The 20,981-nt window shown below is 45.0% G+C and overlaps 1 protein-coding gene across 1 annotated transcript in view; it reads right to left on the bottom strand.

The window, feature by feature from the left end:
- Window positions 1-20,212, bottom strand: part of LOC147636805 (AT-hook motif nuclear-localized protein 7-like) — a 44,956-nt gene extending 24,744 nt beyond the window's left edge. The window contains exons 1-2 of the mRNA XM_086800363.1: window positions 19,507-20,212; window positions 19,198-19,250 (exon numbers count right to left, since the gene is read on the bottom strand). Coding sequence (XP_086656489.1) covers window positions 19,198-19,250; window positions 19,507-20,053 — 600 coding nt within the window. The 5' untranslated portion in view covers window positions 20,054-20,212. The remainder of the gene's footprint in view (window positions 1-19,197; window positions 19,251-19,506) is intronic.
- Between the last annotated feature and the right edge of the window lie 769 nt (window positions 20,213-20,981).

Here is a 20,981-nt window from a genome sequence, read left to right as displayed (position 1 = left end):
TGCCTTATGTCTGTTGCAGATTTGAGCTATCTGGCCCCTTGTGAGAGGAGGGGTATGGCAGATTGAAAAGGGTGGAGACAGAGATTGAACAGTGAATGTATGTTTGTGCTGAGAAGTTGAATCATATGCATGAGATATGCCAGATGTATGCTCATGGCTGCCCTGCTAAATGGTCTTGGCTGATCAGAGGGAGGCACAGAGTGTTGCTTTGAGACACAGATCTGTGTGTGTGAATCCTCTGTGCTAAGAGGTATTGTGGGCTGTCAGATTGGACATACAGGTGTACTCTCTTGGATGATTTTGTTGTACTCAGCCTTACATACTTTTGAAATTGAATAAAGAAATACCGCAAGGGGCGCCAAGTTTTGGGGCCAACAGGTGTCGCTTTGTTTTCAGATTTGGGCACTCTAGCTCCAATCTATTTTGTTTTCATATCTAGACTACAAGTGGAAGGGTGACTGCTAGTCCACCGCACTTTGGTTTCTACCAGAGGCCGGTTTCAAGGTTCCGTTTGCCGGGACCAATCATCAACTTTCTAAGGGGGTGAGCTCGTGGTTGCCTTGACGAAAGCCATTGCTGAAAAATTCAGCAACATGTCTGATACAGAGGATGAGTACTTTTATCATGAAGAGGAAGAGCAAGAGACCTCAACTGAGAGAGATGTATCTGAGGATAATCTTGCAGGAGAACAGGCTACAAATGTTGAGCATTATGAGGATGTAACACAGCCAGAAGATGTACTTGGTAAAGAGGATGATGATGCTCGGTTTAAAGATCGTTTGGCTGGTGTTATGGATGTATTTATGCAGCTCACTCAGAGTGAGAGGTTTGCTGAATTTATGAGATCCCGTACAGAGCCCGAGAAAAAGAAGGAGGAGGTTCGTTCTAAGAACCTTCCTCAGGGTCATAGTGGTGCCATCCCAAAGGATCCATCTTTTGGCCAGTTTCCGAACATGCAGCATGCTTATGGTGCAAACTCACAGAGTTCCTTCTTTGGACAGCCATCAATTCCTCAGCAGAATATGCATCCAGGTTATTTTGGTGGTGGCTCGATGTTCCAATCTATGACTGGGGGTTATCCTCAGGGAGGCATGGGTATGCACGGGCCTTTTGGAGCTAATTTTCAGCCTGGTATGCAGGGGAATATGTATGGTGGTATGCAGTCCGGTATGCAAGGAAGTATGTTTGGAGGCATGCAACCTGGAATGCAAGGCAATATGTTTGGTGGTATGCAGCCACGTATGCATAACGGAATGTTTGGAAACATGGCTAGAATGTATGGCATGCCAGGTGTGGGAATGGGTAATGTTGACCCAATGATGGGCATGAATGTTGGGGGCAGCAATCTTGCGAAGCCACTTCCATATGATAATCTAATGCCTATGGGAAAGGCGAAAGATTATAAGGAAGGGGGAGCTGCGGTGAAGTTTGATACATTCAGTGGAGCCAAAGATAAATTGAAAGCACTTACCTTTTTACACCAGTTTGATGCTGCTTTTTCTGGTGGGAATTACACAGAGTCCTCTAAGGTGAGGAAAGCTGCCACTTTTCTCAAGGGCAATGCTTTGCAGTGGTGGTCTACTCTTCTTTTGCAGGGCATAGCACCCACTACTTGGATACAATTTAAACAGGTTTTCTCTTCCGTATGGCTCACATCTACATTTGAGGTGGATGTTATGACTGCATGGCACAAGTTGGATGCTTCAAAGTGTGAGAATTTGGAGGATTATAACAAGAAGTTTTGGGAAGCTTTACTCCCAGTGACTTCTTACCGTGCAGTGCCATTGTCTGAGCAGGTAGAGAAGTATTGTTGTGGGCTGCCCAAAGAAGTGCGAGCTTATTGTATCAAGACGAGAGTAACGAACATGTCACAGATGATTGAAAATGCTATGACAGCTAATGCGTTACTCACTGGAGGATCATCTGGGTTTAAAGGAAGTAAGAACATGAGCAAGAAAGCTGAAAAATTTGGGCATGCTTCTCGTGATGCTAAAGGGTCTTCAGAGACGAAGTATAAGAAGTTGCCAATGCCCAAGAGAACTTCTGAGGAAAGACAGGCTTTGAGAGATGCTCGTAAATGTTTTTACTGTACTGAAGAGGGACACATGTCATTTAATTGTCCCAAGAGAAAGTCCCAAAAGGACTCTGACAATAAAGGAGAGCCCAAGTCAAAGAAACCAAAGCCTTTTGCTGGGTTAGTTCCTGATCTTGTGGGGGAACAGCAAGGTGGTGAAGAGACAGAGTTGTGCACGGCATGGGGCAAAGTGAGAGATCAGAATGCCTTGATATTCTTTGACACAGGTGCTAGAGCCAACTTCATTTCACCAAATTTGGCTGGCCGATTGGGGATTCGTGCAGAGGAGATGGGGTCGTTACATGAGGCTAACATGGCTTGTCCAGGGTATGCAGAACCCGTTACTCCTATCATTGGGAAGCTTCGGCTTCATTTGCAGGGTTATGTGGACAGCGAAGAGTTCTTCATTATGCCTGTGGATGGCTGTGATGTTTTGTTGGGGATGCCATGGTGCCACAGAGTACATGCGGTGGTGGATACATATAATAGGAAAATCACTCTGACTCATAGAGGGAAAGAATGTGTATTGGATGTAAAACTCAAAGGGGAATCTGTTCCTATTGTATCTGCTTCGGCAATTTCATCAGTAATGAAAAAGCATCTTTTTGCGTACTTGATTTGTGTAAAGGATGCACAAGATGATGAGTCTAAGTCTAATTTGTCTATGTTAGATAAGGACAGGACTGATTTCTTATGTGGGTTCCAAGATTGTTTTTCGGAGTCATTGCCAGGAGAACTTCCTCCTGAGAGGCCAGAAGATCATAATATTGATCTAATTCCTGGTAGTACTCCACCAAATAGACCGCCGTACCGTGTTAGTGCAGCCCAACAGGAAGAGATTATGAGTCAGGTGCAAGAGCTTTTGAATAAAGGGTTGATACAACCTAGCTCATCACCCTTTTGCTCACCTGTACTCTTAGTGCAAAAGAAGGATGGTTCTTGGCGCATGTGTATTGACTACAGGGCGCTGAACAAGAATACCATCAAGAATCGATTCCCCATACTGAGGATCGATGACATTTTGGATTGCTTACAGGGCTCCACAGTCTTTAGTCGCATTGACTTGAAAAGCGGGTATCATCAGATACGTATTAGACCCGAGGATGTGCATAAGACAGCATTCCGAACCACGTTCGGGTTGTATGAGTTCTTGGTTATGCCCTTTGGTTTGACAAATGCGCCTGCCACATTTAACAGAATGATGGACAGGATTTTCAGGCCTCATAGAGCGTTTGTGGGCACATTCTTTGATGATATGATTGTGCATTCACAAACGGAGGACGAGCATAGAAGGCATTTGGCCATTGTGTTTGCAGAACTCAGAAACCATAGGCTGGTTGTTAATGGCAAAAAGAGTGAGTTCTTTTTGCAAGAGATACATTTCTTGGGGCATATTGTGTCTAAGCATGGAGTCCGTATGGATCCAGCAAAGGTGGAAGCAATTCTTAATTGGCCAGATTTGAGGACCGTGTGTATGATGTACGCAGCTTTCTAGGATTGTGTTCCTATTACAGGCGTTACATACGGTACTTTGCTGAAATTGCTTCGTCTCTTCATGCCTTGACAAAGAAGGCAACTCCGTTTAGATGGGCTGATCGGAAAACTACAGCATTCAAAAAGCTCAAAGAAAAGCTTACTTCGGATCCAGTATTGGTGTTACCGGACCTCCGAAAGGCTTTTGTTGTCGAGTGTGATGCATGCGGAAGTAGCATTGGTGCAGTTCTCATGCAAGAGGGACATGTGATAGCCTATGAGAGTAGAATATTGCAAGATGCCGAGAAGCATTTACAGGTTTATGAGAAAGAGACGTTGGCTGTAATTCACGCTCTTTCTACATGGAAACACTACTTGCTTGCAGCTCATTTCACTGTGCAGACAGATCATCAGACCTTGCGTTATTTCCTCACGCAAACAAAGCTTTCAAAGAAGCATATGAGTTGGGCAAACTTTTTGTCTATGTTTCACTTCCAGATTGTGCATGTGGAAGGCAAAAAGATGCTTTGTCACGCAAGCCACAGGTCTCTACAGTTTCACTTGCTCATCATCATGAGCTTGATGAAATGAAAGAGCAATATGCCCATGATGAGAACTTTGGCAAGGTGTATGATCAGATGTCTGAGGGTCAGCGGCATGAGCACTACACTCTCAGAGATGGGTTTTTATTGATGCATGGCAGACTGTGTGTTACCATGCCATTGCGACTCAAGGTTATGATTGAAAGTCATGCTCCACCGTATGCAGGTCATAGAGGTATTGACGCCACGGTAAAAGCAGTGGAGACTTTCTTTTATTGGCCAACCTTGAGAAGAGATGTTGATGCCTTTGTAAGGCAATGCATCGTATATCAGAAGGTAAAGTTTGACCATCAAAAGACACCAGGGTTATTACAGCCTTAACCTATTCCCGATAGACCTTGGGAGAGCATTGCCATGGATTTTATATTTGATCTTCCACGGACACAAACGGGCAATGATGGCATTTGGACTATCATATGCAGGTTCAGTAAGCAGGCTCATTTCATTCCCGTGCATAAGACGATCAAAGTGGATCATATGGTGAAGTTGTTCATGGCGAACATCTTCAAGTATCATGGCTTGCCTACGTCTATCATTAGTGACCGTGATCCACGGATGACGAGTTTGTTCTGGAGAGGGTTGTTTGACAACATGGGTACAACTCTCAAGTTTTCATCGTCATTTCATCCACAAACAGATGGTCAGTCAGAAGAGGCTAACTCTACAGTGTTGGATCTTCTCAAGTGTTATGTGTCAGAGCATAAGCAACAATGGGAAAAGTATCTTCCTTTGGTGGAGTTTGCATATAACAACACTGTACATACCTCGACAGGCAAGACGCCTTTTGAGATTGTGGAAGGAGGGAAGAAGGTTACAGGTACCACCCATTTTGCATACAAAGGATAAGATCTTTGAGGCTGATCAGTATGTGGAGAGTTTGGATGAAGCTTATCAGAGAGTTAAGTTGGCACTCCAGAAAACTCAGCAGAAGCAAAAGAAAGCCGCAGACCGTCACAGACGTGATTTAGAGTTTGCATTGGGTGATTGGGTTCTTTTGCGCTTTGAAAAGGCTAGACTCAAGAAGATGAAGGGTAAAGAGCGCTTATTCCCTAAGTTGAGCATGCGTTATTATGGGCCTTTTCAGGTATTGGAAAAGATTGGTGATGTAGCCTATCGCTTGAAGCTACCAGATCACTGGAAGATTCACAATGCTTTTCACGTGAGTCTCCTTCGACCTTTCCGTGGGGATGTGCCTGAGGATGTATCAGATGAGGCTCAGCCGGAAGTTGAGGAACTTGATGAGGTTCTGATTCCAGAGCAGATACTGGCACATAAAGAAAGGAAGGTACGAGGTAAAGTTTCCCGTCGCTACCTTGTGAAGTTCAAGAACTATTCACCGATGGATGCGAAGTGGATGGAGGAAGGCGACTTAACAGATTCACCTCAGGTTTTGCAACTTTATCTCGATGCCTTTGAGTTAGAGCCGACTCTTGTTATGGCTCATTCAGGTTTAGCAGAGCATGGGTCTGGAGCATTACCTGATGCTCAAGAGGGGGGGTAGCACCTCCACTTCCTTAATACAGACAGGCTCAGATGACATCTAGAGGTCGCTTGGTGCAGTTTTTATCTCACCCGAAGGTACTGAGGCTGACAGTACATCTGTTTATGGGACTTCTATGATATATGTGTACTAGTCACATGGGATATTGTGGTTGTGTATGGTTCACAGTGGTATACAACTTGGACTACTACTACGCCATTGGTTTGCAGTGAACGTTGATACATGTGCATGGCTTAGAGAGATTGGGACGCTGATCTTGCCATATTGTATATTTCACTTTGGATATTTTGCTGTATCACCAGAATGCAATCGAGGACGCTTGCCATTTTTCAAGAGGGGGGTATGTCATGGCCCTGTGAAAATGGAACAGCACAGGTGTGGACATGGTGGTTGCTGAGTCAAAATATCAAATGATTCACATGTGGGGTGCCCGGACAGAGATAATGATGTGTGGTCATCCCTAGGTGTGAAGGGGGGAACTAGAACATTAGTATTTTAATGTTTTATGAATGGTTGCCCCTAGGCCTTAGTGGCCCCTAGGGAACTTTAATTATTATTAAAGTTGGGGCCCTAGGATTAATATGGAGAGGGGGCAACTCCACTTTTGGAGTGCATGCCTCTCTCTCTTGACTCTCTCTCTAGCTTTTGGGGATCGTGCAAGTTTAGGCGAGGAGGAGAGGAGAAGAAGCGTGGGATTGCTGAATACTGTTCTGGCTGCTGTTTTTCTATGCAAACCAGCCGTACAGTCCACGTGTGCAGCCCGTACAGCCCTGTACGACTGCAAGTACAGTACGGCTGTCTCTCCCTGCTGTGGATTTCAGTGCTGGTACAGCCGGCGCTGACAAGCTGAGCAGATACAAGCTGAATTGTGGGTTCTGACAGAAGCCGTACAGCAGGTACAGTTACCTGTACGACTGCTGACAGGCTGCTGTACAGTAGGTACAAAACTGTACCATCAGGTACAGTCGGGTACAGCCGGAGCAGGCGCATCAGTACAGCTGCAGGCGGCATACTTTCTGGTACAGAAGACAGAGCCGTACAGCTGCAGGCGGCGCTCTCCTTGGTACAGGCGGAGTTTTTCGTGGTGCAGTCGGTGCAGCATCAAAGGGTTGCAGATACAGCACGGAAGTGGATGCAGAGAGGAAGGTACAGAGAGGTACATCCACACATGTGAAGCAGAGTTGTTGAAACAAGTGTGCAAGTACATACTGGTACAACCACTTCCTCCGGTGCAGATCCACGAGCTGATTTTGGTAAGCTCTGAGTTTGTTCATCTATCTCTCTTTCCGTTGCCTTATGTCTGTTGCAGATTTGAGCTATCTGGCCCCTTGTGAGAGGAGGGGTATGGCAGATTGAAAAGGGTGGAGACAGAGATTGAACAGTGAATGTTTGTTTGTGCTGAGAAGTTGAATCATATGCATGAGATATGCCAGATGTATGCTCATGGCTGCCCTGCTAAATGGTCTTGGCTGATTAGAGGGAGGCACAGAGTGTTGCTTTGAGACACAGATCTGTGTGTGTGAATCCTCTGTGCTAAGAGGTATTGTGGGCTGTCAGATTGGACGTACAGGTGTACTCTCTTGGCTGATTTTGTTGTACTCAGCCTTACACACTTCTGAAATTGAATAAAGAAATACCGCAAGGGGCGCCAAGCTTTGGGGCCAACAGGTGTCGCTTTGTTTTCAGATTTGGGCACTCTAGCTCCAATCTATTTTGTTTTCATATCTAGACTACAAGTGGAAGGGTGACTGCTAGTCCACCGCACTTTGGTTTCTACCAGAGGCCGGTTTCAATATCCTTAAGGTATCCTGAGATATATCTCCATATAGCTTGCTTGTAAGCTTGATAATATAATCCACAATATCCATATGGAAAGAGTGCTAAACGTGTGCACATAAAGGCAACTTCACACTTCCAAGATAAAATTTTGTAAATTCATAAATCCTTAGATCAACAAGCTGTCTATTGCTCATGCTCTTGCTTCATAAGCTATGACGCGGCTGGCCATGCTTAACAGCAATGATGGTAAGTGTGGTCCCCACTTGAGATCTTTTCTCTTCCTTATTGATAGAAGGAAGCCTCCGCTTCCAAGAAAGCCTATGCTCTGATACCAATGAAACTCGTGGCACTGCCCGGGGACTAGGGCCTTTGACACACTTGTTGATACCATCAATGCATATTAAAACATTTAAACATGGCCACAACTTTAACACATATCCATCATCACTTCGCATAAAACATAAAAGCTGGACAAAACATCCACAAATACTGAAAATGAAGCTTGCACGTGCGATACCGCATAGAGGCAGGAATAGGCCGACCCCCCTCCCTTGGAGTATTTTATTACCCAAGGAGAATAATATCATGTACAAGCTTTGAGGGCCTTACTCTCCCCACGGGAGATGCCGGATTATCCATATACAAATGCCATAACACAACCCAACATGAGGCAACCAAGCCGGAACATAGGCTGTAGAAATGTCGAGCCAACAACATAATCCATATACCTCCGTGTGGGTACTGATTCTTCCCCAAAAACCACCGGTCTTCATGCAATAGAGTTGGTACAGCAAGTACAGCTCTCCATTCAACCAATACAGCCGATAGTGGCTGGTACATTAGGTCCAGTGGCTGGTACAATCGATACAATGGCTGGTACAGTAAGTACAAATGCTGGTACAGTATAAATAGTGACTAGTACAGCAGGTACAATGACTTGTACAAAAGCTAGTACAGTCGGTACAATGGATGGTACAACAAGTATAAGTACAAGGACTGGTACAACCAATACAATGGCTGGTGCAACAAGTACAAAGGCTGGTACAACAAGTACAATGGCTAGAAATCATAATAAATGATTAAATACCCTTGCCTTCAATATTTCTTCGCGATAGAAGCCTCCAAAACAGTTCCCAATAGCCGGTATTCTTCATGGGCAGCCTTAAAGAGAGAGAAAGAGAGTAGCCATCATTAGGGCAGCCTGTAACGGTGGTAGAGGCTAGTGTGTAACAAGAGAGCCTCCATTAATGAAGAGAGAGGGCTCAAATTTATAGATTTGGGCCTCCCATGAGCTAAAATGGCAAGAGAAGGCTACAATGACAAGTGGAGAGCCACACAATAGCTAAAGTGACAAGTGTGAGGCCACTTGTCTCACTTTGTAACACTTTGTAACACTTTCTAACAAGTGTCAGGCCACTTGTCTCACTTTGGTCCACTTTCTTGCCACATGTCCCAATCTAAGAGATGGGTCCTTCCATAAACTTTATCTCTAAAAATATCCCAACTGGTAGACATTCTATCATAGGCACTTTGCCAACTCTTGGTATCTGCTCAATTCCAGATGTAATGACGCAAACAGAATTTCCATCGGAGTCGGGCCAAAAATAGCAACTCTCCTAAATTTTAGGAGTGTGGTCCTTTGTATTCTAGGATAATCCCCCATTCCCAAAGCTTGTACTTTCCAAATATTTAGACATCCTAGAGTCCACCATACCCCTTTCATACTGGAAAATGTCTAGGCTGGTGACCATTATGTTATAATACACCTCCAATTGTGATGTTACTCCCATCGATGATCACTTGGAACGACTCGTTCCACAAGGCAAGCGCTAGACAAGGCGCTTCTGACAAAGCCACTTTGAGATTCTTGAATGCCTCCAATGCCCGTGGAGTCATTTCGAATCCATTGCCTTCTAGTCTTGACACTCTTTAGCAGATCCAGATCGGTGAGATCCGCCGAGAGGTTAGAAAACTTGTCTATGTAGGTGGAGTATGCCTGGCATATACCCACAAAGGATCTGATGTCATAACTAATCTATGGCACTTCCCAATTGACAACCTCGACCACCTTGGCCGATCAAGCCGGATGCCCTCGACACTGATAATGTATCCAAGATAGTGAACCTCAAACAAATAAAATTCCGACTTCTTCTCATTGACGTAGAGCTCGTTGCTTTCCAACAACTTCAAGACTTTCTCCACATCAATGTCATGCTGCTCAAAGGTAGCTAAAAATACTACTATGTCGTCCAGAAATATGAACACACTTTCCTATTAAATCCCTGAACACGCGCATCATCATGCGGTTGAATGTGGCTGGGGCATTCGTCAAGCGAAAAGGCATGACCACAAATTCATAATGGGCCCGTTCCGTATAGAAGGCGGTCTTGGGGATGAACCCCTCAACAATCCTCACCTGGTGGTACCCACTCTTCAAGTCCAATTTCGAGAACACCTTAGCTCCATTCAGCCTCTCGAAAATATACTCTATTCGAGACATCGGGAACTTACTCTTGATAGTCAACTTATTGAGTGCACGATAATCCACGCACAATCAAGAAGACCTATCCTTCTTGACAAACAAGATCGGAGCTACAAATGCTGACACACTGGGACGTAAGAAGCCAGATTGAAACAGTTCTTGGAGTTGGCGGTCCAACTCCGATTCCATGGCCTTGGAACGGCAATATGAAAACTTGCTCGGAGAATCCAAGTCTAAGAGAAGGTCTATTCTGTGATCCTCCAGTCTAGACAGAGGGAGCTTGGGAGAAAGATTGTCCCGAAAAAAAATCTTCTGAAACTTGTCATGGAGAACCTGGTACTTCTTTGAAGCCCTGGCCACCGTCTGGTAGTCTAGATATAAATCATCAAACACTATGCACCTTTCTTGATTTCTCTTTTAGCCTGTAGATTGCTTATGAGAGGAAAGTTTGAGATTCTTGGCTCACACTTAATGGTCATTGGGACCTTAGACACATTCCGATTAATCTCGAAAGTGTACATGTCCCACTTGATATCTAGCTAGAACTTGTGAAACCACTGAATGCCTAAAATTATGTGAGGGCAAAAGAACGAAAGGACCAAATATACGAGAGATCAAAGCAAAACCACACAACATGAAATCTGTGAGTGAATATATATAATGGTGACTGCAAATATGTACGAGCCCTCTGATATGAGGTGACTCTGAGAAGAAAGACCAATGCAGAAGCAGAGATGATGTCAGAGCTGAAGCACGGTCGATGACAACGGCTCGTGTCGATGTGAGGTAAAGCACTCCCAGAGGTGGTCGGTGTCAAAGGCTCACGTCGGTGGATGCAAAGGCACTCCAAGGTGGTAGTGGAAGCAGAAGATGAGGTGATGATGTCGATGACGATGCAGACTCTGGCGACAAGAGCGCTGCGGTACCTCAATGGTGATGAAGAGCAGTGAGGGCTGCCGTCCCCAGTGGTGCGATCTTTGGCGACACTGGTGCTGCGTACCTGAAGGATGCAAGCTCTGGTGACAAGGGTGCTGCGTACCTAAGGGGTGGATTGGATTCAGGCATTAGCTTCTTCATCTTCCCTTGCTTTGTGTGAGAGAGACCCATATCTATTTGCCTTTATCTAGGTGGAGAGATGCTGATGTAAGCACTGATGTGAGCCCTGATGTAAGTGCAGAAGTAAGCCTGATGTAAGGCTGAAGATAAATGCTGATGTCAACCCAGATGTAAGCACTGAAGACAGGCTGAAGTAAGGCTGATGTCAGCTCACATGTAAACGCTGAGGTAAGCCTGATGACAGGCTGAAGTAAGTGCTGATGTGTAACGCAGATGACAGCAGATGAGGTGCTGATGTCTGCTGATGATGAAACGCTGATGACAGCAGATGATAGGCAGATATAAAACGCTGATATGCTGATGTAAGCACTGATGTGAGCCCTGATGTAAGCACTGAAGTAAGGCTGATGTAAGGCTGAAGATAAACGCTGATGTCAGCCCAGATGTAAGCGCTGAAGTAAGGTTGATGTCAGCCCAGATGTAAACACTAAGGTAAGCCTGATGACAGGCTGAAGTAAACGCTGATGACACCAGATGACAGGCAGATATAAAACGCTGATATAAAGGATGTGAAACGCTGATGATAGCAGAAGAAAAACGCTGATAGCAGAGAGGGCTGCTGTCCCACGGTGGCCTGTAGCAGAGGGGGCTGCTGTCCCGGGTAGTGGCCAGATGGTACCGGATATGACAATGAAGTGGTACATGAATGATGAATGATAGGCAAGGCTATATATACTAAGGGGGGGTTGCTGGTCAGTCAGCTTTAAAGGTGTAGGCCAGCAGCCAAGACAAAAAACCCTAGATAAAACATAAAATAAACCAAAAAAAAAACTCTTTTTAGGGCTGGGAAAAATACTGTTTTCTCACACCCCCTCTCAAGCCAAAAAGGGAACCATGAGAGAAGATGATGGATGCCAAGGTCCCACACTGACACACTGGCAGAAGCAATGTATTCCCCTCTGCAAACAAAATCTGATAAAGTCAGAGACGACGATCCTGATGGCAAAGGTGGTGAGGATGAGTGGATGTACATGGGTTGATCGTCTCCCAAAGTAAGACCTTGAACGGGACTCTCCACCGAGTAAGAAGTCCCATTTCTTATGTCGTCCAAATCAGAGTTTGGAGAAACAACTTCTTGTGAGAGAAATTGGTCCTCCGGGAGTGTGGGTAGACGATCCATGTTGTGTGCGGTAACTTCAATGCTCAGAATTCAACAAACTTTCACGACAAATACGACACACAAAACTAAAATAGAGGTGCAGAAAATAGAGAGAGAGAGAGAGAGAGAGAGAGAGAGAGAGGGAGGGAGAAGAGGACACAATGTTGGGTCCCAAATACCCTCTGTAGAGCCCCCACCACGAATGGTGTATTTGCTTTATTAGAATGATGCACAATCAAAAAATAAAGACTGAATCTTAACCTACAATGTTCACCTTGATTGGAGCTATCCACTTGGTTGTCCTGGCCCTTGGAACCATCCATCCCTTGTGAATAATGAGATAACTCCATCATTTTCTTGGCTGGGCTTTTATACCCTTCTCTAGCCCTAGTTAGCCAGGAGATTGAAGTCCTCAGTCCTTACGTCACCTACTTTTCCAGTCCGTCACTTTGTAATTTAGACCCATTAGAGTGGTGCCCTTTGGAGTTCCTTCACTACTGACATTGCCTCATGTGTAGGACAATGCACACCTGACCTCAAACGCATAGAGTGAAACCCTGGCTGACTCGTCCTGGACTGGGCTCACATGGGACCAATTTTCCACTCCAAGTCCTGCACCTTCTTGTTTAGATATGTCTGTGGCATCCAAGTGCGGGATGCACGTGACACTTACATAGTTGACGATGTGGACCCAATTGAGCTCGTGTTCTTCCCACTCTATCTTGTTGAACAAGGACTAGTTTCGTGAGACCACACAAAGTCATGCTCTTCTTGGGTGTGGTAGGCTTGTTACGAAGCTCTCTCCACCACGATGACCTAGTGCCCAACATGTGGCTGCGCAAGCAACCCATGTTCACCTAGGCACCTAGTCCCTACTCATGTTGTCACCATTTGGCCACCCAAATAGTCCACCCTTGCTTTATCATTATGTGTGTACATTGGACTAGCGTCCATGGTTGTTATGCAAGAGATTGATGCCAGTCATGTGATACTGTGGATTTGGCTTTTTACTAGAACTTGTGCCTATGTACATGCCCGTAAATGCCTGGAGGATTGGTGTTCTAGTGAGTCTGGTACCTCGTGTACTTACCTGGAACACGTCTATTTTGGTTTAGTCTCGTGAAGGATTGTCCATACCAATGTTGCATTGCATAGCTTCTGTAAGCCCAGCGGGACATGCCGTGACAGACTCAACCACGTGTCCAAGAGATAGAGATATAGAGAGAGAGGGGAGAGAGAAACCCGTAAATGCCTTACCTGGAACACGTCTATTTTGGTTTAGTCTCGTGAAGGATTGTCCATACCAATGTTACATTGCATAGCTTCTGTAAGCCCAACGGGACATGCCGTGTGACAGACTCAACCACGTGTCCAAGAGATAGAGATATAGAGAGAGAGGGGAGAGATAAAAGGGAATAGGGATTTTGCACAGTACACCACATTGAGCGGGGAATAGGCTCCGCCCCCTTTCAAGAATTTATTTAGGAACAATCCACGGGCACACTGGCCAGGATCAATACAATCAATGTGTCACCAGCCTGGACATTTCCCAATCTGAAAGGGGTCTGGTGGACTCCAGGATGTTTAAAGTACAAGCTTTGGGAATGGGGGATTATCCTAGAATACAAAGGACACGCTCCTAAAATTTAGGAGAGTTGCTATTTTTGGCCCGACTCTGATGGAAATTATGTTCGCGTCATTACATCTGGAATTGAGCAGATACCAAGAGTTGGCAAAGTGCCTATGACAGAATGTCTACCAGTTGGGATATTTTTAGAGATAAAGTTTATGGAAGGACCCATCTCTTAGATTGGGACATGTGGCAAGGAGGTGGACCAAAGTGAGACAAGTGGCCTCACACTTGTCACTTCAGCTATTGTGTGGCTCTCCACTTGTCATTGTAGCCTTCTCTTGCCATTTTAGCTCATGGGAGGCCCAAATCTATAAATTGGAGCCCTCTCTCTTCATTAATGGAGGCTCTCTTGCTCCACACTAGCCTCTACCACCGTTACAGGTTGCCCTAATGATGGCTACTCTCTTTCTCTCTCACTTGAAGGCTGCCCATGAAGAATACCGACTGTTGGGGACTGTTTTGGAGGCTTCCATCGCGAAGAAATACTGAAGCTTCTGTACTTGCTGTACCTGCTGTACCAACCACCATACCGGCTGTACCAACCACTATACCTGCTGTACCAACCCTTGTCTGGTTGTCCAGCTTCTGTACTTGCTGTACCACCCATTATACCGACTGTACCAACTTCTGTACTTGTTATACCTGCTGTACCAACCACCGTACCGGCTGTACCAGCCACTGTACCTGCTGTTCCAGCCACTGTACCGGCTGTACCAGCCATTGTACTTGCTGTGCCGGCTGAATGGAGAGTTGTACTTGCTGTACCCTCTCTATTGCATGAAGACCCGTGGTTTTTGGGGAAAAATCAGTACCCACACGCACACGGAGGTATATGGATTATATTGTTGGCTCGGCATTTCTACAGCCTATGTTCCGGCTTGGTTGCCTCGTGTTGGGCTGTGTTATGGCATTTGTATATGGATAATCCGGCATCTCCCGTGGGGAGAGTAAGGCCCTCAAAGCTTGTACATGATATTATTCTCCTTGGGTAATAAAATACTCCAAGGGGGGGTCGGCCCATTCCGGCCTCTATGCGGTGTCACACGTGCAAGCTCCATTTTCAGCATTTGTGGATGTTTTGTCCAACTTTATGTTTTATGCAAGGTGATGATGGATATGTGTTAAGGCTGTGGCCATGTTTTAATGTTTTAATATGCATTGATGGTATCAACAAGTGTGTCAAAGGCCCTAGTCCCGCGGGCACCCGCCGCGAGTTACATTGGTATCAAAGCATAGGCTTTCTTGGAAGCAGAGGCTTCTTTCTATCAATAAGGAAGAGAAAAGATCTCAAGTGGGGACCACACTTACCATCATTGCTATTAAGCATGGCCAGCCACTTCAGAGCCTATGAAGCAAGAGCATGAGCAATAGACAGCTTGGTCTAAGGATTTATGAATGCACAAAATTTATCTTGGAAGTATGGAGTTGGCTTTATGTGCACACATTTAGCACTCTTTCCATATGGATATTGTGGATTATATTATCAAGCTTACAGGCAAGCTATATGGAGATATATCTCAGGATATGTTAAGGATATGGTGACGAGATATTTCTTTTGGCTTCATGACCAACTTTGCAAACTCAAAGTATCAAACCCCTATATTCTAGGGACATGCGGATGCGTGTCAGGCCTAGAAACATGCGGATGCATGTATGTATTATACCTGGGCATGTGTATGGATCATATGAGTGGATGCATATGAGTCCAAGGACATGGCAGGACATTTGTGGATCTTCGGGCGGTGCCTGTGTGGATTCCGGCCATGCACACATGGTGTGTTATGATGGCAGGCGGAATATTTTCAAGTACAAGAATGATGATAGGTGGTTTATGGATTATTCTTTTTGGCTCCCTTTATTTGGGATGCATTGGACTTATGGAACTCATGGTTCACATACCTTGTGTACTGTTCTCTTGTCCTACATGCTCTCTTGAAGATTGTTTCTACCATGTGAGGGTGGAACAATAGAGAGCAGATGGAAGGGAACGTGGGCACTTCACAGGTAGTGACAAGCACAACATATCCTGTGTAGTGTTCTCTTGTCCTACGTGCTCTCTTGAAGATTGTTTCTACCATGTGTGGGTGGAACAATAGAGAGCAAATGGAAGGGAACATGGGCACTTGAGAGGGTAGTGTGAGTTGGTGGCCGAAATGCCTACAAACTATTGGTGGCCGAAATGCCTATAAACTATGTGTAGCAGAAATGCTTATGGAACACCAGGTTATCTATGCCTGCGAGTGATTGTTTTATCTTGTTACTTGAGCCCACCTCTCATCCAAGGTGTGTGGTCATAGTACCAACACGGAGTGCAAGTGGTAAAGTGGACATGATGGGACTTATGTCTATGCCAAGGGTCATGTGGACCGATGTCTTGTTGACAGGAGACTTATTTTGTCTCGCCCATTTACTTGGGACATGGATTATGATATCTGGCTTATGGGACTGATTTGTCTCACCCATTTACTTGGGACATGGATTATGATATCTGGACTTATGGGACTGTTTTGCCTCGCCCATTTACTTGGGACATGGATTATGATATCTGGACTTATGGGACTGTTTTGCCTCGCCCATTTACTTGGGACATGGATTATGATATCTCGACTTATGGGACTGATTTGTCTCGCCCATTTACTTGGAACATGATTATGATATTTGGACTTATGGGACTGTTTTTGTCTCACCCATTTATCTTGGGACATGATTTTGATATTGGTCTTATGGAGACTTATTTAGTCTCGCCCATTTCTTTGGGACATGGATTCTTCACTTATATTGGATTTTTGAGACTGTCTCGTCTCGCCCAATCAATGGGACATGATTATATCTTGCATATATGGCTTGAAGCTTAAAGTTGCGGACAACTTTTAAGAAGCTGGGGAGGATGTCACCAGCCTGGACATTTCCCAGTCTGAAAGGGGTCTGGTGGACTCCAGGATGTTTAAATATTTGGAAAGTACAAGCTTTGGGAATGGGGGATTATCCTAGAATACAAAGGACACGCTCCTAAAATTTAGGAGAGTTGCTAGTTTTGGCCCGACTCTGATGGAAATTATGTTCGCGTCATTACATCTGGAATTGAGCAGATACCAAGAGTTGGCAAAGTGCCTATGACAGAATGTCTACCAGTTGGGATATTTTTAGAGATAAAGTTTATGGAAGGACCCATCTCTTAGATTGGGACATGTGGCAAGGAGGTGGACCAAAGTGAGACAAGTGGCCTCACACTTGTCACTTCAGCTGTTGTGTGGCTCTCCACTTGTCATTGTAGCCTTCTCTTGCCATTTTAGCTCATGGGAGGCCCAAATCTATAAATTGGAGCCCTCTCTCTTCATTAATAGAGGCTCTCTTGCTCCACACTAGCCTCTACCACCGTTACAGGTTGCCCTAATGATGGCTACTCTCTTTCTCTCTCACTTGAAGGCTGCCCATGAAGAATACCGACTGTTGGGGACTGTTTTGGAGGCTTCCATCGCGAAGAAATACTGAAGCTTCTGTACTTGCTGTACCTGCTGTACCAACCACCATACCGGCTGTACCAACCACTGTACCTGCTGTACCAACCCTTGTCTGGTTGTACCAACTTCTGTACTTGCTGTACCACCCATTATACCGACTGTACCAACTTCTGTACTTGCTGTACCAGCCACCGTACCGACTGTACCAACCACTATACCTGCTGTTCCAGCCACTGTACCGACTGTACCAACCATTGTACTTGCTGTACCGGCTGAATGGAGAGTTGTACTTGCTGTACCCTCTCTATTGCATGAAGACCCGTGGTTTTTGGGGAAGAATCAGTACCCACACGGAGGTATATGGATTATATTGTTGGCTCGGCATTTCTACAGCCTATGTTCCGGCTTGGTTGCCTCGTGTTGGGCTGTGTTATGGCATTTGTATATGGATAATCCGGCATCTCCCGTGGGGAGAGTAAGGCCCTCAAAGCTTGTACATGATATTATTCTCCTTGGGTAATAAAATACTCCAAGGGGGGGGTCGGCCCATTCCGGCCTCTATGCGGTGTCACACGTGCAAGCTCCATTTTCAGCATTTGTGGATGTTTTGTCCAGCTTTATGTTTTATGCAAGGTGATGATGGATATGTGTTAAGACTGTGGCCATGTTTTAATGTTTTAATATGCATTGATGGTATCAACAAGTGTGTCAAAGGCCCTAGTCCCCCGGGCACCCGCCGCGAGTTACACAATGAATACAAAACAAACAGATATGCCGATGTAGGATACCCAAGTCGATGTTGATGTCGAGACACAAGATCTCTCATGCCCAGCACACCACGGGGATGACCCACAAGTATCTCTCACCAGGCTAGTATTAAATCTAGTATCCAAATCCAAGTCCAATAAATCCAAATCCAAATCCAACTGCAAGTCCAAGTCCAAGTCCAAGAGTAATTCAGGTTAGGACATGGTGACACTTGGTGTCATACGCTTCACAATACTTGTAGGTAAAAGCCTAACAACTTTATTAGGGACACCACTCCGTGTTAGTCAAATAGTATTCAGTCAATTTCTTCTATGATAGCCGTTTTGATTAATCTTGCATGTGCACCACATTGAGAATGTATTGCTTTAAATTACAAATTCCGAAGGGAAGTTCACGTTATTTCACAAATTTACTCACGAAGTTTCAAATCTTCAACTCCATCATGTGCTGTCCCCTACCATGTAGCTGAATGAATCTAGGTCCCAACCCAGAGGTCGTGGGTTCGACCCCCACTAGCTGAAGCTAGGACGACACATTGAATAAAGTGACGGGGTAAATAGCCCATGGTGAAAACCCCTCTCAAAATAAAAGGATAGACTTTGAGCTATGGGGTCCCCACTCACATCATTAGTGCCCAAGGTAGGTGTAGGTTCATGCATTCACTATGCTTTAAATTACATTTTAACTTCATGGTACAACTATTTATTCAACTATTTACACAGCCCTAAGAAATTCATGTTACGAAGTGATGGTTTTGGTGCCAGATGCTTTGGCACAGCCTGAAAACACTTTACAAGATACACTCATCAATCCATCTTTGTCATGATCATGTACTTGTCAATATAGCTTGCACACAAAATTCTTCAATTCAATTGTTCATATGCATGCTCCCTATTACAGATATCACTATTGAATCAACATGCACAAATCCCACAAAGCATAGGTGAACACATGCATTCAACACTTTAAAAGGAACACACTATCTTGTATCAGTACACGTAACGATGCGCTAACAGTTGAATCTCCAAAGAAACATATTGAATCTCAATGAAAGGACAATTAAATAAACGATTCTTGTGCACTTCACTCACAAATCAAAATTTCATTTTGAATACAAGCAGGCATGCAAACGTGCACGTGAGTAAACTTTATGCATCAGAACATTTTTTCCTTGTTAATATGGTAGCTATTTGCTTAATAAATCCATACCTCTCCAGCACCTATTGTCAGAACATGAGGCGTGAAACCTTGACCGGTTGCACCTGTAAAATGATTGCACCTCTGGTCACATTGCAAACCAAGCAAGAACTGCTTCGTGATAAGAACACAGAAGGCATACATACACAATGCTCAGCACAATGCAACGTTGGACTCAATATGTTTTTTTTTTTTAATCCAAAGTAGGATTGGTAGGCACATTGATTCTACCAAATCGTCTCATTGGAGTCAAAAACGCAAGACAGATAGCTGTTAAAAAAAAGCAACAAGAAATGCAGGCTGATGTGAAGAAAGACCAACCCAGGGAAGACAGCTGCGCTTTCTTGCCAGAGCCTCGTCCTCCTTTCTTCTCCCGTGGGGAGGCAGCGCTCAACGCCAAGGGAGCGCCGTTGGCATCCGTGGCATACTTCCTCGGCCTTCCTCTCTTCCTCTTCACGGGATCAGATCGAGAGAGCACCACGGCCGTGCTCATGCCCGTGCCCATGCCCATGCCGGAAGGGGGGCTTGAGGCCGCGTGCAACTGATGCGGGATCATGTGTGGGGGGGTCTCGGGAAGGTAACTAGCAGAGATGCTAGGGTTAGGGTTAGAGGAGGGATGCCGCAATGCGGCAGGAGTGTGGATGATGGATGGCATGAGGGGGTTTCTGCTGCCAGTCTGTTGCCGTTGTTGTTGTTGTTGTTGTTGCAGCGGTGGTGGTGGCGGTTGCTGCTGAGAGAAGGCTCCTGCTCCGCCTCGAAGATGGTGGTAGTAGGCGCCGAAGGAGCCCGGCTGTGGGGCGGCAGACCGGGCCTGCGTCTGCATCTGAATCTGCAGCCCGGGGGGGCGGGGGGGTTCCCTCGCCTCCATGCATAGGCTTTTGGAAATTGAAGATCAACAGGGGAATGCAGCGGCGGTCATGAGACAGGAGGCCAAGAATATGTATGGATGGGTGTGTGGGTGGGCGCGATATTTGTGCTCGTCGGACAGGAAGGGCGAGGCAGTTGTTTGTTGTGTGCTTTGGATGATGGGTGGAGAATGTTGTTGTCCTTTATATAACCACCGGTATTACCCTTGTACCCTTAGCCCTCAACACACTCTTTTTTTCCCCTTTTTTTTTGGGGGGAACCCAAGTACCCTAACCCCTCTTCAAATATATACTTGGTGTATATCCAAAGGGGCTTTCCACACCTCTCTTTCCCATTATCTTGGGGCGCCAGTCGAAAAGGTGGGTGGGCCGAGGAACCTTTTATAAACTGAGAGAGAGAGAGAGAGAGAGAGAGAGAGAGAGACACTTAGACATGTCAACTCAAAAGACTGGTGCCTAACAAGTGTGTAAACCCCCTAATACTATCCTTGTATCCTCATACAGAAAATATTATCTCAAGATATCAAGTTCCAATACATCCATAGATCAAGTACTACCAATTTACAAACAATATACTATAGAGATGTCATGTTCAAGTAGAATTATCGGTATCCAAATAGTATATTAATAGTGATGTCATGTTCGAGCATTACAATTATCCAAATACTGTACTGGTAGTACTTTGAGATGTTATGTTCAAGTATTGATAGTATTCCAAGATCTCTTCTTCAAATATAATTGGTATTAAATAATATTCGGAGATATCTATTCCTCATATTAGAGTAGTATCTTGATATGCATTGTTCGTGTATGTGTCTCTAACCATCAACAAGTGGATAAAAGATGAGATCATGTGTAAATGGGACAAGATTAATAAACAAGATTCTAGTGTTACCATGGTGATTCCAATAAAGTTCGCCACATCATCGT

The sequence above is a fragment of the Cibotium barometz genome, chromosome 7, assembly GCF_041138505.1.
Source record: "Cibotium barometz isolate CiBa-2024 chromosome 7, ASM4113850v1, whole genome shotgun sequence".
In the NCBI taxonomy this organism is placed as follows: domain Eukaryota; kingdom Viridiplantae; phylum Streptophyta; class Polypodiopsida; order Cyatheales; family Cibotiaceae; genus Cibotium; species Cibotium barometz.
This window is presented reverse-complemented; position numbering and strand designations above follow the sequence as displayed.